The sequence below is a fragment of the Balaenoptera physalus genome, assembly GCF_965194825.1.
Source record: "Balaenoptera physalus genome assembly, chromosome: 15".
In the NCBI taxonomy this organism is placed as follows: Eukaryota; Metazoa; Chordata; class Mammalia; order Artiodactyla; family Balaenopteridae; genus Balaenoptera; species Balaenoptera physalus.
In genome coordinates this window covers 68,118,346-68,145,399 of record NC_138894.1, presented here as the reverse complement: position 1 = coordinate 68,145,399, position 27,054 = coordinate 68,118,346, and the positions used below count along the sequence as shown (strand labels likewise).

Genomic DNA, 27,054 nt, shown 5'->3' with positions numbered 1-27,054 from the left:
ACTTACTTCACTCTGTATGACAGACTGTAGATCCATCCACCTCACTACAAATAACTCAATTTCTTTTCTTTTTATGGCTGAGTAATATTCCATTGTATATATGTGCCACATCTTCTTTATCCATTCATCTGTCGATGGACACTTAGGTTGGTTCCATGTCCTGGCTATTGTAAATAGTGCTGCAATGAACATTTTGGTACATGACTCTTTTTGAATTATGGTTTCCTCAGGGTATATGCCCAGTAGTGGGATTGCTGCGTCATATAGTAGTTCTATTTTTAGTTTTGTAAGGAACCTCCATACTGTTCTCCATAGTGGCTGTATCAATTTACATTCCCACCAACAGTGCAAGAGAGTTCCCTTTTCTCCACACCCTCTCCAGCATTTATTGTTTGTAGATTTTTTGATGATGGCCATTCTGATTGGTGTGAGGTGATACCTCATTGTAGTTTTGATTGGCATTTCTCTAATGATTAGTGGTGTTGAGCATCCTTTCATGTGTTTGTTGGCAATCTGTATATCTTCTTTGGAGAAATGTCTATTTAGGTCTTCTGCCCATTTTTGGACTGGGTTGTTTGTGTTTTTGATATTGAGCTGCTTGTATATTTTGGAGATTAATCCTTTGTCAGTTGCTTCGTTTGCAAATATTTTCTCCCATTCTGAGGGTTGTCTTTCCATCTTGTTTATGGTTTCCTTTGCTGTACAAAAGCTTTAAGTTTCATTAGGTCCAATTTGTTTCTTCTTGTTTTTATTTCCCTTTCTCTAGGAGGTGCGTCAAAAAGGATCTTGCTGTGATTTATGTCATACAGTGGTCTGCCTATGTTTTCCTCTAAGGGTTTGATAGTGTCTGGCCTTACATTTAGGTCTTTAATCCATTTTGAGTTTATTTTTGTGTATGGTGTTAGGAAGTGTTCTAATTTCATTCTTTAACATGTAGCTGTCCAGTTTTCCCAGCACCACTTATTGAAGAGACTGTCTTTTCTCCATTGTATATCCTTGCCTCCTTTGTCATAGATTAGTTGACCATAGGTGTGTGGGTTTATCTCTGGGCTTTCTATCTTGTTCTGTTGATCTGTATTTCTGTTTTTGTGCCAGTACCATATTGTCTTGATTACTGTAGCTTTGTAGTATAGTCCAAAGTAAGGGAGTCTGATTCCTCCAGCACCATTTTTCTTTCTTCTCCAGATTGCTTTGGGTATTCGGGGTCTTTTGTGTTTCCATACAAATTGTGCAATTTTTTGTTCTAGTTCTGTGAAAAATGCCATTGGTAGTTTGATAGGGATTGCATTGAATCTGTAGATTGCTTTGGGTAGTATAGTCATCTTCACAATGTTGATTCTTCCAATCCAGGAACATGGTATATCTCTCCATCTGTTTGTATCATCTTTAATTTCTTTCCTCAGTGTCTTACAGTTTTCTGCATACAGGTCTTTTGTCTCCTTAGGTAGGTTTATTCCTAGGTATTTTATTCTTTTTGTTGCAATGGTAAATGGGAGTGTTTCCTTAATTTCTCTTTCAGATTTTTCATCATTAGTGTATAGGAATGCAAGAGATTTCTGTGCATTAAGTTTGTATCCTGCTACTTTACCAAATTCATTGATTAGCTCTAGTAGTTTTCTGGTAGCATCTTTAGGATTCTGTATGTATGGTATCATGTCATCTGCAAGCAGTGACAGTTTTACTTCTTCTTTTCCAATTTGTATTCCTTTTAATTCTTTTTCTTCTCTGATTGCTGTGGCTAAAACTTCCAAAACTATGTTGAATAATAGTGGTGAGAGTGGGCAACCTTGTCTTGTTCCTGATCTTAGTGGAAATGGTTTTAGTTTTTCACCATTGAGAATGATGTTGGCTGTTGGTTTGTCATATATGCCCTTTATTATGTTGAGGTAAGTTCCCTCTATGCCTACTTTCTGGAGGGTTTTTATCATAAATGGGTGTTGAATTTTGTCAAAAGCTTTTTCTGCACCTATTGAGATGATCATATGGTTTTTCTCCTTCAATTTGTTAATGTGGTGTGTCACATTGATTGATTTGCGTATATTGAAGAATCCTTGCATTCCTGGGATAAACCCCACTTGATCATGGTGTATGATCCTTTTAATGTGCTGTTGGATTCTGTTTGCTAGTATTTTGTTGAGGATTTTTGCATCTATGTTCATCAGTGATACGGGCCTATAGTTTTCTTTTTTTGTGGCATCTGTCTGGTTTTGGTATCAGGGTGATGGTGGCATTGTAGAATGAGTTTGGAAGTGTTCCTCCCTCTGCTATATTTTGGAAGAGTTTGAGAAGGATGGGTGTTAGCTTTTCTCTAAATGTTTGATAGAATTCTCCTATGAAGCCATCTGGTCCTGGGCTTTTGTTTGTTGACAGATTTTTAATCACAGTTTCAATATCGATGCTTGTGATTGGTCTGTTTATATTTTCTATCTCTGCCTGGTTCAGTCTCGGAAGGTTGTGCTTTTCTAAGAATTTGTCCATTTCTTCCAGGTTGTCCATTTTATTGGCATATAGTTGCTTGTAGTAATCTCTCATGATCCTTTGTATTTCTGCAGTGTCAGTTGTTACTTCTCCTTTTTCATTTCTAATTCTATTGATTTGAGTCTTGTCCCTTTTTATCTTGATGTGTCTGGCTAGTGGTTTACCAATTTTGTTTTATCTTCTCAAAGAACCAGCTTTTAGTTTTATGGATCTTTGCTATCGTTTCCTTCATTTCTTTTTCATTTATTTCTGATCTGATCTTTATGATTTCTTTCCTTCTACGAACTTTGGGGTTTTTTGTTCTGCCTTCTCTAATTGCTTTAGGTGTAAGTTTAGGTTGTTTATTTGAGATTTTTCTTGTTTCTTGAGGTAGGATTTTATTTCTACAAACTTCCTTCTTAGAACTGCTTTTGCTGCATGCCATTGGTTTCGGATTGTCATGTTTTCATTGTCATTTGTTTCTAGGTATTTTTTGATTTCCTGTTTGATTTCTTCAGTGATCTCTTGGTTATTTAGTAGCATATTGTTTAGCCTCCATGTGTTTGTATTTTTTACAGTTTTTTTTTCCTGTAATTGATATCTAGTCTCATAGTGTTGTGGTCAGAAAAGATGCTTGATACGATTTCAGTTTTCTTAAATTTACCAAGGCTTGATTTGTGACCCAAGATATGATCTATCCTGGAGAATGTTCCATGAGCACTTGAGAAGAAAGTGTATTCTGTTGTTTTTGGATGGAATGTCCTATATATATAAATTAAGCCCATCTTGTTTAATGTATCCTTTAAAGCTTGTGTTTCCTTATTTATTTTCATTTTGGATGATCTGTCCATTGGTGAAAGTGGGGTGTGAAAGTCCCCTACTATTATTGTGTCACTGTTGATTTCCCCTTTTATGGTTGTTAACATTTGCCTTATGTATTGAGGTGCTCCTATGTTGGGTGCATAAATATTTACAATTGTTATATCTTCTTCTTGGATTGATACCTTGATCATTATGTAGTGTCCCTCTTTGTCTTTTGTAATAGTCTTTATTTTAAAGTCTATTTTGTCTGATATGAGAATTGCTCCTCCAGCTTTCTTTTGATTTCCATTTGCATGGCATATCTTTTTCCATCCCCTCACTTTCAGTCTGTATGTGTCACTAGGTCTGAAGTGGGTCTCTTGTAGACAGCATGTATACAGGTCTTGTTTTTGTATCCATTCAGCCAGTCTTTGTCTTTTGGTTGGAGCATGTACTACATTTACATTTAAGGTAGTTATCAATATATATGTTCCTATTCCCATTTTCTTAATTGTTTTGGGTTTGTTATTGTAAGTCTTTTCCTTCTCTTGTGTTTCCTGCCTAGCGAAGTTCCTTTAGCATTTGTTGTAAAGCTGGTTTGGTGGTGCTGAATTCTCTTAGCTTTTGCTTGTTTATAAAGGTTTTAATTTCTCTGTCAAATCTGAATGAAATCCTTGATGGGTAGTGTAATCTTGGTTGTAGGTTTTTCCCTTTCATCACTTTAAATATGTCCTGCAGCTCCCTTCTGGCTTGCAGAGTTTCTGCTGAAAGATCAGCTGTTAACCTTATGGGGATTCCCTTGTATGTTAATTGTTGCTTTTCCTTTGCTGCTTTTAATATTTTTTCTTTGTATTTAATTTTTGATAGTTTGATTAATATGTCTCTTGTCGTGTTTCTTCTTGGATTTATCCTGTATGGGACTCTCTGCGCTTCCTGGACTTAATTGACTATTTCCTTACACATATTAGGGAAGTTTTCAACTATAATCTCTTCAAATATTTTCTCAGTCCCTTTTTTTTTCTCTTCTTCTTCTGGGACCCCTATAATTCGGATGTTGAAGCGTTTATTGTTGTCCCAGATGTCTCTGAGACTGTCCTCAATTGTTTTCATTCTTTTTTCTTTATCCTGTTCTGTGGTAGTTATGTCTAGTATTTTATCTTCCAGGTCACTTATCTGTTTTTCTGCCTCAATTATTCTGCTATTGATTTCCTCTAGAGAATTTTTAGTTTCATTTATTGTGTTGTTCATCATTGTTTGTTTGCTCTTTAGTTCTTCTAGGTCCTTGTTAAACGTTTCTTGTATTTTCTCCATTCTATTTCCAAGATTTTGGATCATCTTTACTATCATTACTCTGAATTCTTTTTCAGGTAGACTGCCTATTTCCTCTTCATTTGTTTGGTCTGGTGGGTTTTTACCTTGCTTCTTCATCTGCTGTGTATTTCTCTGTCTTCTCATTTTGCTTAACTTACTGTGTTTGGGGTCTCCTTTTCGCAGGCTGCAGGTTTGTAGTTCTCATTGTTTTTGGTGTCTGCTCCCAGTGGGTAAGGTTGGTTCAGTGGGTTGTGTAGGCTTCCTGGTGGAGGTGACTAGTGCCTGTGTTCTGGTGGATGAGGCTGGATCTTGTCTTTCTGGTGGGCAGGACCACGTCAGGTGGTGTGTTTTGGGGTGTCTGTGAACTTACTATGATTTTAGGCAGCCTCTCTGCTAATGGGTTGGGTTGTGTTCCTGTCTTGCTAGTTGTTTGGCATAGGGTGTCCAGCACTGTAGCTTGCTGGTCGTTGAGTGGAGCTGGGTCTTAGCGTTGAGATGGAGATCTCTGGGAAAGCTTTCGCCGTTTGATATTACATGGGGCCAGTAGGTCTCTGGTGACCAATGTCCTGATCTCGGCTCTCCCACCTCAGAGGCTCAGGCCTGACACCCGGCCAGAGCACCAAGACCCTGTCAGCCACACAGCTCAGAAGAAAAGAGAGAAAAAAAAGGAAAGAAAGAAATAAAAAATAAATAAATACAATAAAATAAAATAATTAAAATGGAAATATTATTAAAATAAAAAAATTAAAAAGCAATAAAGAAAAAAAGAAAGAGAGAAAGAAAAAAGAGAGCAACCAAACCAAAAAACAAATCCACCAATGATAACAAGCGCTAAAAACTATACTAAACAAAACAAAACAAAACAAAAGGACAGTCAGAACTCTAGGACAAATGGCAAAAGCAAACTATACAGACAAAAATCACACAAAGAAGTATACATATACACACTCACAAAAAGAGGAAAAGAAAAAAATATATATATATATAAAAGGAGGAGAGCAACCAAATCAATAAACAAATCTACCAATGATAATAAGCTCTAAATACTAAACTAAGATAAACATAAAACCAGAAACAAATTAGATGCAGAAAGCAAACCCCATGTCTACAGTTGCTGCAAAAGTCCACCGCTTCAATTTTGGGATGATTCATTGTCTTTTCAGGTATTCCACGGATGCAGGGCACATCAGGTTGATTGTGGAGATTTAATCCGCTGCTCCTGAGGCTGCTGGGAGAGATTTCCCTTTCTCTTCTTTGTTCGCACAGCTCCCGGGGTTCAGCTTTGGATTTGGCGCCCCCTCTGCGTGTAGGTCTCCTGAGGGCGTCTGTTCTGTGCCCAGACAGGACAGAGTTAAAGGAGCCGCTGATTAGGGGACTCTGGCTCACTCAGGCCGGGGGGAGGAAGGGGTACAGAATGCAGGGTGAGCCTGCAGAGGCAGAGGTCAGCGTAACATTGCAACAGCCTGGGGCTCACCGTGTGTTCTCCCAGGGAAGTTGTCCCTGGATCATGGGACCCTGGCAGTGGCAGGCTGCACAGGCTCCCGGGAGGGGAAGTGTGGATAGTGACCTGTGCTTGCACACAGGCTTCTTGGTGGCGGCAGCAGCAGCCTTAGCATGTCATGCCCGTCTCTGGTGTCCGTGCTGATAGCCACGGCTCACGCCCATCTCTGGAGCTCATTTAGGCGGTGCTCTGGATCCCCTCTCCTCACGCATCCCATAACAATGGTCTCTTGACTCTTAGGCAGGTCCAGACTTTTTCCCGGACTCCTTCTCGGCCAGCTGTGGTGCACTAGCCCCCTTCAGGCTGTGTTCACGCAGCCAACCCCAGTCTTCTCCCTGGGATCTGACCTCCAAAGCTCGAGCCTCAGCTCCCAGCCCCCACCCGCCCCAGAGGGTGAGCAGACAAGCTTCTCAGGCTGGTGAGTGCTGGTCGGCACCAATCCTCTGCAGGAATCTCTCCGCTTTGCCCTCAGCACCCCTGTTGCTGCGCTCTCCTTCGCAGCTCCAAAGCTTCCCCCCCGCCCACCACCCGTCTCCCCCAGTGAAGGGGCTTCCTAGTGTGTGGAAACTTTTCCTCCTTTACAGCTCCCTCCCAGAGGTGCAGGTCCTGTCCCTATTCTTTTGCCTCTGTTTTTCCTTTTTTCTTTTGCCCTACCCAGGTACGTGGGGAGTTTCTTGCCTTTTGGGAAGTCTGAGGTCTTCTGCCAGCGTTCAGTAGGTGTTCTGTAGGAGTTGTTCCACGTGTAGATGTAGTTTTGATGTATTTGTGGGGAGGAAGGTGATCTCCACGTCTTACTCCTCTGCCATGTTGAAGGCACCCCTGTATCTTTTTTTTTAAACCAACAAAACTCCATGCAATTAAATACCCTAACAGAACCTGAAAATACAGAGTCACTTAAATATCTGAGAAATATTTTATGAGAGAAATTCTTGTCAGTATAAGAACTCTGTGTTTGATTCTTTTTTTGTAATCTACTTCCACTGATAATTTAAAAAATGAAGCTACCTGTTGAATCTGCCAGGGTGATGGCTTTTATCTTAAAATCAGACCTTTAGTATATGTTATTTGTGTGGGGAGAGCTAAGGCTTTGCTTATTTCCATGCTTGTAGGGGTCATTCACTGCTCGGTCACATTATTTCAAGCAATGAAATGATATTTAGACATTTATAGCCAATTGTTCTGTGAAAAGTTAGTAGAGATCCCAACTCAAGCAAGAGGGCAAAGAATGACTTAAAATTTTTTTTTTTAAATCAGTGATATGGGTCCAAGTGATGATTAGTAGTCATAATACTTGATTTATATCAAATTACACTTTTCAGTTTTGGAAGTGCTTTTACATTTATTCACAACAGTCCTCTCAGGTAGATATTGTAATGCCCATTTTAGAGATTAACAAGAGGCTTTGAGGTTTTAAGTGCTTTGTGCAAAAATCACACAGATGGTAACATTCTGATTAAGTGATAGAGTGCCATTTCCACTAAACTGCATGGTGAAAAGTCACTTAAAGACATGAGAGAAATCTTAGGGTTCCTAAAAAGATTAGAAAAATATCCAGGGGGAAAATGGAGGTTAATTGTAATAAAACTAGATAAACGTATGATAAATGTAGATATGTTCATGAAAATATGTGATATAGCCAAACTGTAAGCAATGTAAAGACAAGATATAGATATATGTTAAGAAAAAATATATATAGTTTAGGAAAATTTTCTGTAAAGTGAATTACTGTTAAATGAAGCTTATCTTCTTGCTCGTTTCCATTTTAAAATAAAAGGCACATTGCATAGGGAAGTATCTTTGGGTATGATGAAATAACAATTAAAATGCAAAAAGTACTTTTAAAAATACCCAAAGAGAAAAATAAACATTTCTGATAAATTATAGGTATCAAAAGACTTCGAAACCCAAAATACTACACTGAGTTAAAACATTTTCCAGAGACACTGGAGCTAGAATCATGTCTCACTGACCTTGTAGAACATTTTAATGCTAATTTAGATGGTTCTAGAAGACTTCCTTGGTTTTAAAAATCATCTGGATCTTTTTACTAAAGCTGGGAATTACCTTAACAGGAAGTGCAACTTTTTATTTCATATTAGAGCTAAAATTTAGAATGCAAGTACCTGAATACAGAAGGAACACTTCGTTTTACCTTCACACTGAAGTACATGTAAAACAGGAAGAAACATGGGCAAGGAACAGGAACACCAGGCTTCCCATGAGGTGAAAGAGAGGTTCCGAGAGTATTGGGTGCTTAAACTCAGAGTCAAGTCTTGGCATATCAAAATCTTAATAAAGATTTGTCAAATTAATAAAATTAGAAATGGAAAAGGAGAAGTTACAACTGACACCACAGAAATACAAAGGATCATAAGAGACTACTACAAGCAGCTATATGCCAATAAAATGGACGACCTGGAAGAAATGGAAAAATTCGTAGAAAGGTACAACCTTCCAAGACTGAAACAGGAAGAAATAGAAAATATGAACAGACCAATCACAAGTAATGAAATTTCAACTGTGATTAAAAATCTTCCAACAAAAGTCCAGGACCAGATGGCTTCACAGGTGAATTCTATCAAACATTTAGAGACGAGCCAACACCTGTCCTTCTCAAACTCTTCCAAAAAATTGCAGGGGAAGGAACACTCCCAAGCTCATTCTACAAGGCCACCATCACTCTGATACCCAAACCAGACAAAGGTATCCCAGAAAAAGAAAATTACAGGCCAATATTACTGATGAACATAGATGCAGAAATCCTCATCAAAGTACTGGCAGACAGAATCCACCAACATATCAAAAGGATCATACAGCACGCTCAAGTGGGATTTATCCCAGCGATGCAAGGATTCTTCAATATACGCAAATCAATCAATGTGATACACCATATTAACAAATTGAAGAATAAAAACCACATGATCATCTCAATAGATGCAGAAAAAGCTTTTGACAAACTTTAACATCCCTTTATGATAAAAACTCTCCAGAAAGTGGGCATAGAGGGAAACTACCTCAACATAATAAAGGCCATATATGACAAATCCACAGCAAACATCATTCTCAATGGTGAAAAACTGAAAACATTTCCTCTAAGATCAGGAATGAGACAAGGATGTCCAGTCTTGCCACTATTGTTCAATATAGTTTTGGAAGTCCTAGCCATGGCAATCAGAGAAGAAAAAAAAATGAAAGGAATCCAAATTGGGAAAGAAGTAAAACTATCACTGTTTGCAGATGACATGATAACTATACATAGAAAATCCTAAAGATGCTACCAGAAAACTACTAGAGCTCATCAATGAATCTGGTAAAGTTGCAGGATACAAAATTAATGCACAGAAATCTCTTGCATTCCTATGCACCAACAATGAAAGATCAGAAAGAGAAATTAAGGAAACAATCCCATTTACCATCACAACAAAAAGAATAAAATACCTAGGAATAAACCTACCTAAGGAGGCAAAAGACCTGTACTCAGAACACTGTAAGATACTGATGAAAGAAATCAAAGATGACACAAACAGATGGAGAGATATACCATGTTCTTGGATTGGAAGAATCAATACTGTGAAAATGACTATACTACCCAAAGCAATCTACAGATTCAGTGCAATTGCTATCAAATTGCCAGTGGCATTTTTTACAGAATTAGAACAAAAAATTTCACAATTTGTATGGAAACACAAAAGACCGCGAATAGCCAAAGCAATCTTGAGGAAGAAAAACGGAGCTGGAGGAATCAGGCTCCCTGACTTCAGACTATACTACAAAGCTACATTAATCAAGACAATATGGTAGTGGCACAAAAACAGAAATATAGATCAATGGAACAGGATAGAAAGCCCAGAAATAAACCCACACACATATGGTCAACTAATCTATGACAAAGGAGGCAAGGATATACAATGGAGAAAAGACAGTCTCTTCAATAAGTGGTGCTGGGAAAACCGGACAGCTACATGTAAAAGAATGAAATTAGAACATTCCCTAACACCATACACAAAAATAAACTCAAAGTGGATTAAAGACCTAAATGTAAGGCCAGACGCTATAAAACTCTTAAAGGAAAATATAGGCAGAACACTCTTTGACATGAATAGCAGCAAGATCTTTTTCGATCCACCTCATAGAGTAATGAAAATTAAAACAAAAATAAACAAATAGGATATAATTAAACTTCAAAGCTTTTGCACAGCAAAAGAAACAATAGAGAAAACAAAAAGACAACCCTCAGAATGGGAGAAAGTATTTGCAAACGAAGCAATCGACAAGGGATTAATCTCCAAAATATACAAACAGCTCATGCAGCTCAATATCAAAAAAACAACCCAATCAAAAAATGGGCAGAAGATCTAAATAGACATTTTTATAAAGAAGACATATAGATGGCCAAAAAGCACATGAAAAAATGCTCAACCTCACTAATTATTAGAGAAATGCAAATCGAAACTGCAATGAGGTATCACCTCACACCAGGCAGAATGGCCATCATCAAAAAATCTACAAACAATAAATTCTGGAGAGGGTGTGGAGAAAAGGGAACCCTCCTATACTGTTGGTGGGAATGTAAATTGGTGCAGCCACTATGGAGAACAGTATGGAGGTTCCTTAAAAAACTAAAAATAGAGCTACCATATGACCCAGCAATCCCACTCCTGAGTGTATACCCGCAGAAAACCATAATTCAAAATGATGCATGCACCCCAATGTTCATTGCAGCACTATTTACAATAGCCAGGACATGGAAGCAACCTGAATGTCCATCAATGGAAGAATGGATGAAGAAGATGTGATACATATATAGAATGGAATATTACTCAACCATAAAAAAGAACAAAATAATGCCATTTGCAGCAACATGGATGGAACTAGAGATTGTCATACTGAGTGAAGTAAGTCAGACACAGAAAGATAAATATCATATGATATAGTTTATATGTGGAATCTAAAAATCAGGTTATAAATGAACTTATTTACTAAACAGAGTTAGAGTCACGGATGTAGAAAACAAACTTATGGTTATTAGGGGATAAGGGCAGGGAGAGGAATAAATTGGGAGATTGGGACTGACATATACACACTACTATATATAATATAGATAACTAATAAGTGTTAGCACAGGGAACTCTACTCAATACGCTGTAATGCCTATATGGGAAAAGAATCAAAAAAAAAAAAAGAGTGGATATATGTACATGTATAACTGATTCACTTTGCTGTACACCTGAAACTAATACAACATTTTAAATCAACTCCAATAAAAATTGAAAAAAAAATCTTAATCAGGAATAAAAATTCTTCCTAGTGTCAGTAAGCAATATCCCGGGAAGTTCCCTACTTACAAAAGGTTTGTGTTACAAAGGTTTGTTTGGGAATTAAAATGGTGAAACAATCATATAAACAACGTAAAAATGTATAAGCCAGCATTCCCAACCCTATTTCAATCATAAGAGAAACCTGTTTATCTCTGTTAGGTAACAACACAGGTGAATAAAATAATAGTGGTTATATTGGTAAGGTGAGTAATAACAGGTAAGATAACCTGTGATCCACAATGTAATACATTTTTTTTTGTAAAGCTATTTTAATTAATTTATTTATTTATTTATTTATGGCTGTGTTGGGTCTTCGTTTCTGTGCGAGGGCTTTCTCTAGTTGCAGCAAATTGGGGCCACTCTTCATCGCGGTGCGCGGGCCTCTCACTCTCGCGGCCTCTCTTGTTGCGGAGCACAGGCTCCAGACACGCAGGCTCAGTAGTTGTGGCGCACGGACCTAGTTGTTCTGCGGCATGTGGGATCTTCCCAGACCAGGGCTCAAACCCGTGTCCCCTGCATTGGCAGGCAGATTCTCAACCACTGCGCCACCAGGGAAGCCCCTGTAATACATTTTTAAAAGAGAAATTGGAAAGCTGTATAAATATTAGCACCATTTTTTTTTTTCTCCAGTCCCAGGTTTTGTTTTTTTTTGTTTTTTTTGTTTTTTTAAACTTTGGGTTTTATTTTATTTATTTATGGCTGTGTTGGGTCTTCGTTTCTGTGCGAGGGCTTTCTCCAGTTGCGGCAAGTGGGGCCACTCCTCATCGCGGTGCGCGGGCCCCTCATTATCGCGGCCTCTCTCGTTGCGGAGCACAGGCTCCAGACGCACAGACTCAGCAGTTGTGGCTCACGGGCCCAGTTGCTCCGCGGCTTGTGGGATCTTCCCAGACCAGGGCTCGAACCCGTTTCCCCTGCATTGGCAGGCAGACCCTCAACCACCGCGCCACCAGGGAAGCCCAGCACCATTTTTAAAGGTGATGGTAAACACGCTCTTTAGAGGAAAAGTTACCCAGTGGCCTGAGTAGCAGAAATCAATGAGGCTGTTCATTGGCCTGTCCGTTTCTTACCTAGGAAAACACTTCTTAAAACTCCTGTCCACTCATCCTGAGCTGCTCCTGGCTGAGCCCACCTCTGCTGGGCTTATGACTCTCCAGGCCCTGATGCCTCCTGAGGTTGCAACCAACCAGATCCAGGAGTCAGCATTTACCTCCCCACCCAACTCCCAAGTCCCTGAACACCTCATTTACAATATATTTTTCTGTTACTTCGGCCCAATCCATGGAAATGAGTTTCCTTCCACTTAGGATCCAACTTTGAAGTTTGTATTTGTCATCATGGCAAGTGTCTCCCTCTCTTTCCAGATACTGTTTCCTAACTCCCTAAGGACTTTATTTTTAGTACATAACAGTTCTTCTGTCTGCCTGTTGGGAGTCTTGGTGGTGAGCACTTCTGAAAGTTCTGCTGAGACTGTAGTTCCCCCTTGGATACAGTCTTCCCTTCCCAGATGTGTTTCTGGTATGTCTAAGTGTGGAGTGGGGATGGACCTCCTCTCACCTGTTCTGTTCAGGCACTAAAATCCTGAGGCAGACCCTCCCTCCCCCTCTTTTCTTGTCTTCCCTGGCAGGGAGCACAACATCCTGTCTCACACCCAGGCTCTAGTTAGTTTCATTGATAAGGTGAATAAGGACATGCAGTAAGGCAAGTAGTAACAGCTAGGATGACCTGTTACACCCTTCACACACACTCTAATAGTTTAATCGTTTGTAAAATGGTGATAAGGTTATTTTGCAACGAAATGAGATAATTCCTGAAAAGTGCTGGGATAATATGATAAGCACATAATAAATTGCAATAATTATTAGTGTTGTGTTTTCTTTTACTTTTTTTTTTCTTTTTTTTTTTGAGGTTTATTCTTTTATTTGTTACAGGAGTGGGTTTTGGGAAGTTTTTTTTTTTTTGACACTTTTATTATTTAATACTGAGTCTGTTGAACACGACTTTTTTAAAATTTATTTTTTATTGAAGTATAGTTGAAGGTGTTGTATTTTCTGAACTCAAAACTAAAAAATTCCCCAAATGAAAAAAATCTTTCTATGATAATTTGCTATAAGTTTAAAGGCTCTTTTGTACCAACCTGATATTTTTCTGGGTCCCCATATTCAAGAACTGGGAATTCTGGATATTCATACTTTTTTTTTTTTTTTAGAATCAACAAAGATTAATTCACTAATGATGTGGAGAACCTATAAGAAACCTGTAGGTTTGGAACCTATAAGAAAAATCAGAGAATCAAAGTTCATTAAGGGGACTTCCCTGGTGGTGCAGTGGTTAAGAATCCACCTGCCAATGCAGGGGACATGGGTTCAAGCCCTGTTCTGGGAAGATCCCACATGCCGTGGAGCAACTAAGCCCATGTGCCACAACTACTGAGCCTGCACTCTAGAGCCCGCGAGCCACGACTACCAAGCCCGTGTGCCACAACTACTGAAGCCCGCACACCTAGAACCTGTGCTCCACAACAAGAGAAGCCACTGCAATGAGAAGCCTGCGCACCGCAACGAAGAGTATCCCGTTTGCCGCAACTATAGAAAGCCCACGCGCAGCAACAAAGATCCAACACAGCCAAAAATAAATAAATAAAATAAATTTATATATAAAAAAAGAACATTCAAAGCGCATTAAGGAGTCTTGTTATAACAAAGGCATGTTACTTTAACGTACATATCATAAAAATTAAAATCTACAGCGATTCCCTGATATGTACAATTGATTCTTCTGCATTCAGAATAACCTGGGCTGTGGAAAGAAGCAGAGCTTTATGGAAAATACCATTTACTTATATTGGTGTAAAAATCAAATTATCTTATTTCTCAACTTTCTCCTTTAACAAGAGGCAGTGCTTCTTTTTAAATCTAGAATATTTTCCTTACAGAACAATGTTATACTATAGAAATGATTGTTTATTGTATGTCATATATTTTACCTTAAATTAATGAATATTTTCTACAGGAGCATATAATTTTGATTTTTATAAAAACCCAGCATCAATTAAGAAAAAGAAAATATGAAATGGAGTTGGCTTTAATAAACAGAGATGAAATAACAGTTAAAAAATATCAAAAGTAGACTGTGTAAAATAGAGTAATTTAGTTTCTTAACATCTTATCCTCCACTGATGAAGGACCATTGTAAAACTGGTTTGAGAAACTGGAAGATTGGTGTTTGATCCTGAAAAATAACCTATTACATGGAAGGCATAGAAGTCTATAGACGTGGGCATGCTTGTCGTCAGTCAAAAATCAAGATGAAAATCTTGACTACTCTCAGTGCTCCGTGGCAACTGGACTTCCCACATCCCTGCTTTTCTTTGCTAACCCCGCCATGCAGCTCCTTCTATACTCCTCACCCATCATGTTCTTTTCACGCAGACCTCCTCCCTCAGACACTGGGGTTTCTAAATCTAGCAGTTCTAGTCATGGATTTTACAAGCTCGGTTTTGACCCATCTTGGCCATCCTTCTCACCAATTTCTGGCTTCATGCAGAGATGAACTGCCCTCCTCCCACCTTCTCCTTGCACTTTCCCCACCTACTCACTGTGAAAAAGTGCCCTTGTAGAAAAGGATTTGTTAGTTACCACACTTTGGATAAGATGCTAGCACTATGTCATTGCTTCTGGCTTCAAAGCTTTCCAAGGCTTGGAAAGTCTCTGAGGTGCACATGATGATTGGGTAAGGGGTCCCCGGATAGGTGAAAAACAGGAGTGACGGTGCATTTTCTTTTGATTTTTCCAAAGCTTCATCAATGTAGTCAATAAATTTGGAATTAGCAGTCATGCTGGCTCCCTGCTAAAGAACCTGCTCTTTGATTGTCCAGGGACAGTGGTAGCTTTTAATGGGGCTTTTCAGGAGGTGGAATAAAGGGCTCCTCCCATTCACATGAGAAAGAAATAACTTAATTTTCATCCACCCCCACCCCCAGCTTTCTGCATACCCACCTCTGACGAAAGGCACACTGCAGGTGCAAAACAGGCTGAGGATCAGGGGATATTACCCCAAGGGTTGATTATATTACCGTTATAGGCAACCCTGCCAAGGAAAGTAAGAGTAGAATCTCTTAATAGATGATAATAGATATTAAATATCTAACACATAGTTATTTAATTGAATCAGGTATAAAATTTTCCTATTAGCAAAAAGCAATTTATGGGTGGAAACTCTCCTTGGTTAATAGCTTTGAACATACATCCTCCATGGTGTGATGCAGGGGTGGAAAAATTTTCCCTTCTTCTAGGTTTTTTGGATCGTCTAATAATTAAATTGATATAAGATCAACAGGAGAAAAAACAAAATTACGTACTTAATGGGGGTTCCATTATAATATGCAGACTCAAAAGGCCATCAGGTAATTGAAGCTTATGTAACACCCTGAGTTTAGGAAAGGGTAGGGGTTTGGGGATACAAAGGGGAGGAAAGCCACTCACACAAGCTAGAGGAGATGTTTGGAGAACTAGGGTTGCCCTGTTTTGCAGGTAAGTTTTTTAGGTAAAAATGTATCCCTGGTAATATGTCTCTTCCTGTACAGCCCTTCTTTCCAATGTAAACTTAGGTAATTGAGGGGGAAAGTAAAGAGCTTTTCCTGAATCTGCTGGGTTTTTTAATTCCCTTTAGCTCAAAATAATCCTCATACCAAAGTGGCATATTTTGGGGTGGCAAAACCTGGTCCCCTTCAGTAGTGACAAGGAAGTGATGGAATTGCTCGGTAATGTAGTGGGGTGGAAAAGAGGCAACCCTAGGCACCAGTCTCAGATCTGTCATTTCCTGCCTCAATAGACTTAGAAGTCTGCAGACCCGAGTTTGAATCTCGGCTCTACCACTTACTAGTTGTGTTTTTTTGTTTGTTTTATTGAAGTAGAGTTGATTTACAATGTTGTGTTAGTTTCAGGTATACAACAAAGTGATTCAGTTTTTTTTCAGATTCTTTTCCATTATAGGTTATTACAAGATACTGAATATAGTTCCCTGTACTATACAGGGTCCTTGTCGTTTATCTATTTTGTATATACTACTGTTTATCGATTTTATATATAGTAGAGTGTTTCTGGTAATCCCAAACTCCTAATTTATCCCTCTCTCCCCCCTTTTACCTTTGGTAACTGTAAATTTGTTTTTTTATGTCTGTGAATCTCTTTCTGTTTTGTAAATAAGTTCATTTGTATCATTTTTTAAAATTCCACATATAAGTGATATCATATGATATTTGTCTGTCTTACTTCACTCAGTATGGTAATCTTTAGGTCCATCCATGTTGCTGCAAATGGCAATATCTCATTCTCTTTTATGTCTGAGTAGTATTCCATTGTATATATACTACATCTTCTTTATCCATTCATCTACTGATAGACACGTGGTTTGCTTCCATGTCTTGGCATTGTAAACAGTGCTGCTATGAACATTGAGGTGCATGCATCTTTTCAAATTAGAGTTTTCGTCTTTTCCGGGTATATGCCCAGAAGTGGGATTGCTGGATCATATGGCAACCCTATTTTTAGTTTTTTAAGGAACCTCCATGCTGTTCTCCAAGGTGGCTGCACCATTCCTACCAACAGTGTAGGAGGGTTCCCTTTTCTCCACACTCTCTCCAGCATTTATTTTTTGTTTTTTTTTAAATTTTTTATATATTTATTTTTGGCTGTGTGGCGTTTTCATTGCTGTGCGTGGGCTTTCTCTAGTTGCGGCGAGCGGGGGCTACTCTTTGTTGCAGTGTGCGAGCTTCTCATTGCGGTGGCTTCTCTTGGTGCAGAGCACGGGCTCCAGGTGTGTGGGCTTCAGTAGTTGTGGCTCGTGGGCTCGGTAGTTGTGACTCGCGGGCTCTAGAGCGCAGGCTCAGTAGTTGTGGCGCACGAGCTTAGTTGCTCTGCGGCATGTGGGATCTTCCCGGACCAGGGCTCGAACCCGTGTCCCCTGCATTGGCAGGCGGATTCTTAACCACCGCGCCACCAGGGAAACCCTTGGCATTTGTTATTTATACCCTTTTTGATGATGACTAGCTGTGTTATTTTGAGCTCATAATACACCTTCAAATGTATATGTAAAATAGAGATAATGAAAGCTGCCTTTCCTGACCTATTTAACAATAGAGTTTTATGATTCCTAGAAGGGAGATGCTTTGTCAGGGGAGCACACAATGCAACGGTGTCTCCTGTCCTCTCAGTCCATGCCCTGCTGGTTCAAGGTCCCTGGAGTGAGAAGCTCACTCTCTGTGACACAGTTTTTCCCCAGCAGTGCTCTCTTCTTTTTCCTTTGGATGAATCGGACTATGATCCCCGCCTCCTTTGCAGCTTGGTATGGCTCGGGGGCTAGTGAGAAGTGAGCGGAAGTAGTGTGTGCAAACTCATGGTCAGGACCTTGACACAGGAAGTTGATTGTTCTCTAATTTTTCTCTCTCCCCTTTCCAATACCTGGAGGACAGATGTGATGCTTGCAAGACAGACTTGCTAATTCAGAGGAAAACAGCACTCCAGGGGATGGTAGATACAGGAAGTGGTGAGTCACCCTCCCAACACCCACCCTACATATAACAAACCGCCTGAACTGTGTGTGAAAGAATACAATTATCTATCTTGTTGCAGCCACTGGATTTTTGCAGTCTCCTTGTGACAGCAATTTAGCCTGTATCCTATCTGGTACACTTTTGGGGTCAAAATGTACTCTCTTTGTCTTCTTCTTTTTTTTTTTTTTTATGAATAGCCCAGTTTGCTTTTTTTTTTTTTTTTTTTTAAAGAAATTCACGTTCTTTTATTTATTTATTTATGACTGTGTTGAGTCTTCGTTTCTGTGCGAGGGCTTTCTCTAGTTGCGGCAAGTGGGGACCACTCTTCATCGCGGTGCGCGGGCCTCTCACCATTGCGGCCTCTCTTGTTGCGGAGCACAGGCTCCAGACGCGCAGGCTCAGTAATTGTGGCTCACGGGCCCAGTTGCTCCGTGGCATGTGGGATCTTCCCAGACCAGGGCTCGAACCCGTGTCCCCTGCATTGGCAGGCAGATTCTCAACCACTGCACCACCAGGGAAGCCCTCTTTGTCTTCTTCTTAAATCAAGTTTCCATAAACATCTACTGAGCTTTTTTTCTTCTTTCTCCCATTCTCTTCTCCATGTCATTCTTCTTACTCTTCCTCCATTTTTTTTTTCACTAATGCTATGAACATAGTTTTTTTTTTTTTTTAACATAGTTTTTTGAAAACTGTATTTACCTTTCTCTGAAGTAACGCTAACACTGACAAAGTTAACTCCTAGTTGTGCGTAGTTACCTAGCTGCTACAGTCATTCATATATCATTTAAAATAATACCCAACATTATTGATCACTTGCATGTAGCAGACATCCTGCCAAGCCTGTAACATTACATGGATGGCTTAATGTAGCTTCACAATAGCCCTGTGAAATCGGTGTTACTATTGTTACCATTTTACAAGGGGGTTAAGTGGAGTTTTACAGAGGCAAAGTAGAGTCAGCCATTTGAGGAGCTGGGGTTGGAATGCAGGCAGTGAAGCTGAGTCACCTGGCAAAAGATAATTACAGCAAGATCTCTCTTAGAGCCCCCAGTGTAGTTGTCAGTATTACTGCATTCTTCGTGCTTCTTTACCTGCTGTGAGAAAGAAGGCCGCGAGGCTTTTCACTGAAATAAAAACACCTTACCTCCTGAGGAGACAGATTTTTATGACAAGTCATAAAATTCCCTGGATTCTAAAACATTTTAATTAATAACAGCATTTTTGGACAAACACTATATTAAATGTATCTATCGATTGTGAGATGCATTCCAATTTCAGAAATGTAAACATACGGAAGCATGTGCATCATAGAATTGAGGAAATTTTACCTGTCAACATAAAGTGTCTTAGTGAGGCAGGTGGTGGATGTGGGAGAGGAAATTTTAATCTCCGTTTTACTGAAGGGAAAGAACTGACCCAAGGGGATTCCTAGTTAAGAATGGGTATCTAGGTTTCATTATATTTGTGATTATTTTTTTAAGGTTTGTAAAATTAAAATATTTGAGTGTCTTGCTGTTTTTCTGTTTCCATACAGCACTCCCCCTTGAAGGTCTTATTACAGTATAATAGGACGTTATTCAGTGTAGGTGGGAAGGTTGTGTATTTCAGAATCTCCCTCCCAAATAAAGAAAAGGTGTAAGACTGGACCCCCTGCCAAGCTGCTTAGTGGGATTGTCCCTTATATTCTAAAGAGTCTGTTTCCCTGGGGAAGGTAGGATTTAAGACATTAATTCAAACAGTGACATTAAAAAAAAACATGGCTGGATCCTAATGTCTGTAATTATAGGAGGATTTGGAGGCTGTCTGGAATTGGTAACGTGAGCTCTGATTCTTGTTAGTCTCCTTAGGTTCACAGCAACCTGTCAACCTTACAATTCTGAGTACTTGACTCTTAATTGTCTGGCATGCATGATTGCAAAATTACCCAGATTGGATCATGCATTTGCACTGGTGAGCCTTTGACTGCAGGTGGGCCTGATGTTCTGCGAAATCCCAGCTTCCCGTTTGGCTCCTGGATCCACCCAGGCCTGAGGTAAGTGGTGGTGGACCTCTCAGATGGTGCTGCCATGGCTTGGCTCTTGCCTCTGGTGGCAGCGGCCTGGGAGGCTTATTATATTTTATTTTATTTATTTATTTTATTTTTGGCTGCATTGGGTCTTCGTTGCGGTGCGCGGGCTTCTCATTGCGGTGGCTTTTCTTATGGAGCACGACCTCTAGAGCGCAGGCTCAGTAGATGTGGCGCCCGGGGCCCAGTTGCTCCGCGGCATGTGGGATCTTCCTGGACCGGGGCTCGAACCCGTGTCCCCTCCATTGGCAGGCGGATTCTTAACCACTGCGCCACCAGGGAAGTTCCTTGGGAGGCTTCTTTAAAGCTCCTTTACACAGACGGAGAGGGGAGAGGGGAGGGAGGGAGAGAGGGAGAGAGGGAGAGGGAGAGAGGTGTGTGTGTGGAGAGAGAGCACAAGCACAGGTGATTTTTAAAAAGTCTAAGGTGATTGAAATCAAGGCTGATTAGTAAAGCAGGGATTATGTAACGGGGAGCTCCTGTGTGCCTATTGGCCCAAGGCTGGTTTTTAGGGGCAGGTAAACTGGCCCTTCCTGTGCCATCTTCCTCTCTACGTAGTGGGGTGCCCCTTCAGATTAAGTTGTGTTTTTGGGTTTTTTTCCTCTTCTTTAGCAAGAGAAGTGCTACTTCTCAGTGCAGTTCAGGATTGAAATTTACCTTGGAATCCAATATGTAGGGAGAGGGGTGTAACCTCTGTATTTGGGGACTTTACTAAAAACTGGCTCCCCTCATCAGAAGTTGACCATGAGGAGGTCAGGAATGGAGTCCATGAAAAGTGGATGCTGGAAACATTCAGGATCCAGAACGGTTTATCTGGTAACACTTTGGTCTCCTAGACTGAGGGTGATGGAGAACCACTCCACTCCAGAGGCCGGCCGCCGGCAGAGCCGGGGTCCTGCTCCCACCGCCCCTGCTTCGGGGACAGTGCCCCAGAGGCCACAGCTCTCCACTGCTCTGTGCCCTGGGCCATCTGAAGGGAAGGCTAGGCCAACCCCAAGTTCCTGGGCCCCTCTTGTCCAGTAGGTGCCCTTTAGCAACCAGCAGCAGTGGGTTATCTAGAGTAAAATTTCCTAGGTACTTGGTTTTTTTTTTGTTTGTTTGTTTGTTTGTTTTTAATTGAAGTATTTATTTACAATGTTGTGTTAGTTTCAGGTGTGCAGCAAAGTGATTCAGTTCTACATACACATATATCTATTTTTTTTTCAGATTCTTTTCCTATAGGTTATTACAAAATATTGAGTGTAGTTCCCTGTGCTATACAGTAGGTCCTTGTTGGTTATCTATTTTATATATAGTAGTGTGTATATGTTAATTCCAAACTCCTAATTTATTCTCGTTAATGTGGAGATCCCTGCTGCCCTTGCATTTGTGACCATTACAGCAGACTGGAACTTTAGCCAGCTTCTGTGCCTCAGGCATGATGCAGCAAGGAGGACTTTTTCCTGGCCACTTGCATCCCTCTGCTAGAGTTAGCATATCAGGACCACACTGGGAATGTGGACCCTTTGGGAGGGGTGCTGGAGACTTGGAGGAGGATGGACGGGACTTCTGAATGGGAGAGCTTGAGCATTTGCATTCTGGGGTTAGGGCTGGGGCAGGTTAGTTACCTTCTCGCCCGGATTATGTAGAGGCACAGCCCTTATACCTGCTACTTGTGAGTCCCTCCACTTGACGCTTGTGAGAATCAGTGCCACTTTGGAAACCTGCCACCAGAGTCTCTCCCACCTCCCCCAACATCCTCTGCCTTCTACTCCAATTCAGTGATCCAATCAGCTTGGTAAGAGTCTCCACTAGAGTCTTGTCTACTTGTCAATTAACAACCTCCATTAATTAGTTTATATACATTCCCCGGTGGAAGTGATTGAGTTTCTGTGCAATTATTTTAGTCTTTGTTATCAAGCTTTTTTTAAAAAAAATATTTATTTATTTATTTATTTATGGCTGTGTTGGGTCTTAGTTTCTGTGCGAGGGCTTTCTCTGGTTGCGGCAAGTGGGGGCCACTCTTCACCGCGGTGCGCGGGCCTCTCACTATCGCGGCCTCTCTGGCTGCGGAGCACAGGCTCCAGATGCGCAGGCTCAGCAATTGTGGCTCACGGGCCCAGTCGCTCCGCGGCATGTGGGATCTTCCCAGACCAGGGCTCGAACCCGTGTCCCCTGCATTGGCAGGCAGATTCTCAAACACTGCGCCACCAGGGAAGCCCCTATCAAGCTTTTTAATTTTCTTTCTTTTTTCAGTCTGAACCATTCCAGTTACCTTCCTAGTTTGTTTTGTCATCCTCGTTCCTTTAACACTGAGGCTCTAATATTTCAAACCAACATAGCAGGGCCTGGCAGCTCAAGGCATTGAGTAGTGCCTTAAGTGATGTATACCAATATCTATGTATCTATATATTAAATAAGTTGCTGGAAGTCATAGGGGTTGCTTTTAAAATGAGAAATATTTATTGTGGATGAGTCTTTGAATGGGAATGAATCTCTAAAGATTGTGCATGTCCTGGTTGGAGAGAAAAGGGAACCTCAACAGAGTAGGTAATGCCTGCGGGGTGGAGGTCTGAAAAGTTTTGAGAAAAATAGGTTATGACAGCAAAAACAATAACAGACAAAATAAAAAGCATCTTAGTACTAAAAGAGATCTTAGGAAAGCTTGAGAGAAAGTCAGACACAAAATGCTAATAAAATGGAGGTTCAAGCCAGAGACAGTTTTATAGAGCAGATAGAAGAGATCAAAAGATTGTACAAAGCCCAGACGTTAAGAGGACACCAGTAGCGGGAGGGATGGTTTGGGGCTCTGGATCTGTGTAGCCCTGGGTGACTTTGACTAATAATGAAATGCTTTAAACGAATATAGCTTATGCATCCATATTTCTCACATGTATCACATTTATGATTGTTCAGTTGTGCCAATGAACCATATCAGCTGGACTGTGAGGGTGACCACAAACTGGGTCTCCTCTTGGTGGGTGTCAGACCAAAAGACACAATCAAGCCGAAGATCAGGAGAAGGAAGGACTTATTACTTGCAGTGAGGAGAACACCAGGGACCTTTCCCAAAGCAGTGTCTCCCTGAACAGCAAGACTGGGGAAGTTTTAAGCTAAGAGGGCGCATGCATATTCATGAAGGGGTTTGAGTGGTATATGCATGTTCATGAAGGGGCTTGAACAGAGGAGAATTCAGCATAGAATTGGGGCACAGGTTGACAGAATCCAAGCTTTAGCTGATCGAAGTCACAAGCGTCAGAAAAGGTCAACATCATCTTTTTTAGGTTCCAGTTGATCTGGTGGTTGAGTGGGTTTTGAATTCTGCAAAACAGCTCAAGAATGTGCTTCAGGCTAACCTTTACCACTGAAACAGAACTGGGAGTCTTTACAACCTGATTTATTATCTTGCTATTGTTCCTTCTCTTGCCCCATAACAGTCATTTTGTTCCCTTAAGATTATTAATTACTGAGAACTGTTCAAGGGCAAGCATTGTGGCCAGGCTTGGATCACAAAATGGCTTAGGCCAAAAATGGCTTCTCTTATGTCAGGAAAGCCATGCCTGCTTCTCTTTCTCCAGGGACCCCCTACCCTATCTGCTCACAGGGGTTGGGTAAGAAAATTGAGGCAGTCACAGAAAGCTCCTCAGGGGCATTTCCTTTGCCTGGCATTAACAAAGCTCCAACTATTACACCTTCATGGATCCCTCAAATCAGAAGCAAGACCCTAATCACTGTGTACTCTTCATTAGTTATTTGTGGATATATTTTACCCCCCATTAGACTATAACTTCAGTGAAGGTAGATCTGTGTCTAACTGTTTTGGGTATTTCAGGCTTTGTCATGCACATGTTTACGGTTAGCGTTCAAGATGGCTGCTCTCTACATCCCCTGCTCGACCAGTCCCTGCTTCACTTACATGACTATCCAATCCTCTTAGTTATAGGGCTTAATTAGTAACTGCCTACTTGCTTGCACCCGGCCCCAGCTGCTGGTTTCCCTGATGGGCCAACCTGATGTGAATTCCACCTCCTTCACCCCCTCCCTTCCAAAGTAGCGAAGATTGCTGCCATGTTCTGTCCACTCTCTGCCACACACGGTGGGGTGTTGCTCCAGGACCTTGCTTCAGATGTGTAAGATCTGCTGTCTGTAATCTATTGATGTCTCTGTTGCTGTCTCCAGGCTGTTTCTTCGGTTTCCAGGCTGGCAGCTTCAAAGCTTGCAGGCCTGCGGGTTTTAGCCCAACAACATGGAACCTTCATAGACCTTTATATTCCTTTTCTCCTCCTCCTCCCCTTTCCCCTGTTCATTCCCCGCTTTTCCTCCTCTTATTTAGTAGGCAGTACAGGCAGTGACTCTCAAGTTTTGATTTACGAACGAATTGTTTAGGGATCTGGCTAAAATGTAGATTCTGACTCAGTACGTCTGCAGTTCTAACAAGCTCCCAAGTGATGCCAATGTTGCTGATGCCACTTTGTTGAAGGGTGTAGAAAAATGAGCACAGGCTTTCCAGTCAGTGCCCTGGGTTCAAATCCAAGTTCTGGCTCTTACTAGCTGTTTAATTGTGGGCAGGGTTAAACTCTCACCTTCTCTGTAAAATGAGATACTCACAGCACCTATCATGACACAAAGTTGTTGGGAGGATTAAATAAAACAACGTAAGCAGCCTTCAGTCAGGGTAGACTTTTAGTAAGAGAACAGTAAAGGGTGATTACGGTGTGTGGCGGGGCCAACCCCGGGAGGGGCGGGGCCAACCCCGGGAGGGGCGGGGCCAACCCCGGGAGGGGCGGGGCTCTGCCAGCCCTTGAGCATGCGCAGTCCGGCGAGTACGCGCCTCAGGTAAGGCTCGCGTGCGGGTCTCTCGCTCAGCCGCCTCCCTTGGCAGCTCTTCAGAGCGGGGAGCAGAGCAGGCTTTTGGGGGGACCTCGGCGGAGTTCTGGGGGAGATACAAAGAACACTCGGTGTCACTGTATCCATCCGCCGGAGGGGCGCCGGCCCGGCCCGAGTGTTTCCGGGTCGCTCAGTGACCTTGGCGCGGCACCGGGGCAGTGCTGCTTGCGCTGCGCGTGTGTCGGCGCCTGGCTGGGAGCCCAGGGTGGGGGGGTGTTGGGGAGGGGTGGAGAAGCCGGGTGTGTGGGGGAACTGGGGGAGCTGGGGAGCTGGCTGGAGCCGGGGCACCGGAGATGCGGAGGCCGCGAGGGGCTGAGGATCGCGGGTAGCCGGCCCGAGGCCCCTCTCGGAGGCGTCGCTGGTTGCTTGGCGCTTGACCGTGGGAACCTGGAAAAAGTGCCCTTGTTCATTGAACCCGGGGTCGTAGCAGGGAGACCTTGTCCCACATCTGGAGTGTGAGGAAAGACCTTGCTGTTTGAAATGTTGCCTGGAGATGCTGAGCCGCGTCGATTTCCAGCTTTGGTCCATAGACGAGGGGTTTTCGGACGCACCATTGCATATTTGTCTTAAGCTTGTGCACCCTAAGTCAGCTTCTCAGCCCAGTGTGATGTAACCTCATGACACACAGCCCTGCTTTTCTTCCAGCCCATCAGAGGACTGCTTTATTTTGAACTTCACCTGAGTTCCCTCCTTCTCCAAAATCTTGTCTAGTCTTACTCGGCCTCTGCCTGTAAGTAACCTGTCGTGGATGGCTATGCCTTTGGTGGTCTTTATCAAATGGGTTTTGTCAATCATTATAAACACCTTTTCTGAAGTTGAGGGACATGGAATGTAAAATGTATGTATATCCGTTTTTAAGAAAGGTAAATGCTTTACTATACAGTTATTTGGACTTTGTTTTTTGAACCTTTATCCTCGCTCCCAACAAAACAAAACAAAATTCTACTTGGAGTCCTTACACTGTGGATCTGGCTGCAGGCAGGCTTGGTTTTGTTTTGTTTTTCACCCTTTGAACATCAGAAATAACCCCAAGAGAGCTCCCTGTACTGATCATGGCTTATTTCCTGTCAGTTATGTACAGCATAGTAGTAGACAGAGCAAAACAAGTCCCTCACCACCTCTTGGTTATGTGTCAGTTCTTTTTTAACTCCCTCCACTTCATTTCTCTTAGGTAAGAATAATAAAGTTTTAATCTTTTAGTCCCCAGGGTGATCACATTATCAAAATGAGAGAAGGGAATCTGGGGGCTGGGGGGGAGGGACAGCTGGTTACAATATTAGTAGGATAATCCTACCAAAGTAGGGTATTTAATTACGCCCACCCTTAGACATTGCAAAAAGGAGTTAAAATTGAATGGAATGAGCTGGAGAGCTGGGGCTGTAGAGTATTAAAGAGGAGGTGCCACCTCACACAGAGAACAGAAGAGTGTTACAGAGCATACACAGGACAGTGTTGAAATCCTGAGTTTAAAAACCACTGGTTCTCCTGTCCTTCCTGACTTTGAGGCAGAGTAAAAACTTGGGTTTAGCTGCTTCCCTGGTGGTCTAGTGGTTGAGACTCCGCACTTCCACTACAGGGGACATGGGTTCAATCCCTGGTTGGGGAACTAAGATCCCCGTATACCACTGGGCACAGCCAAAAGAAAAAAAACAAAAAATAAAACCACTTGGGTTTATATTTCATATACTCAGTAAGTCATATATGCTATTTTCTTCACTTGTTATATAGCCCTTTCCTTGTTAGCTTTTGCTTTAGTGAAAGAGAATAAAGACTTAAGCCCTTCCTTCTGACTGGCTTTTGTTTTAATTATAGGAAGAGAATTAAGATTTGAAGTCTAGTTTTGCCACTCACTGGGTGATGGTGGTCAGCGTTCCCCTCACGTGGTCCAGAGGCCTCGTGTATAAAAGTCACTTGGAGTTGCCTGCAAAAGGGCAGATTACTGGTTCTGCCCTTACTGGCACCAACCCTAGAGTTGCTGAATCAGAACCTGGGGATTGGGGAATTGCCCGCTGAGGCCCAAGAATGTGCATCTCTAACATGCCCTTTGGGTGATGTGATTAGTTTGAAAAAACTTAGAATAGCAGCTCCTCAGGAACAAGAACCAGTTTATTGCTCAACTTTATATAAAATGCCCAGAACTGTGTGTGGCACATAGTTCAGTATGTTGTATAAATAAAACTTCTAG

General features: G+C 41.5%; 2 protein-coding genes across 4 annotated transcripts in view; one reads left to right on the top strand and one right to left on the bottom strand.

Annotated features, from left to right (window-relative positions):
• Nucleotides 1-27,054, top strand: part of CEBPZOS (CEBPZ opposite strand) — a 34,862-nt gene that overhangs the window by 3,633 nt on the left and 4,175 nt on the right. Inside the window, exons 4-5 of one of the 3 annotated variants that reach the window (XM_082427914.1) lie at nt 17,858-17,931; nt 19,786-19,970. In XM_082427914.1, the coding sequence (XP_082284040.1) occupies nt 19,843-19,970 (128 nt within the window). In that variant the 5' untranslated portion in view covers nt 17,858-17,931; nt 19,786-19,842. Of the gene's footprint in view, nt 1-17,857; nt 17,932-19,776; nt 19,971-24,725; nt 24,819-27,054 lie in introns of those variants that run through there. The other 2 variants (XM_082427913.1, XM_082427915.1) reach the window with 2 other exon arrangements.
• Nucleotides 12,353-17,845, bottom strand: SULT6B1 (sulfotransferase family 6B member 1). The gene is given in 4 exon segments (XM_082427927.1): nt 12,353-13,597; nt 13,599-13,631; nt 13,635-13,642; nt 15,024-17,845. Coding segments are annotated over 4 exon segments (345 nt in total). The 5' UTR covers nt 15,223-17,845; the 3' UTR covers nt 12,353-13,492.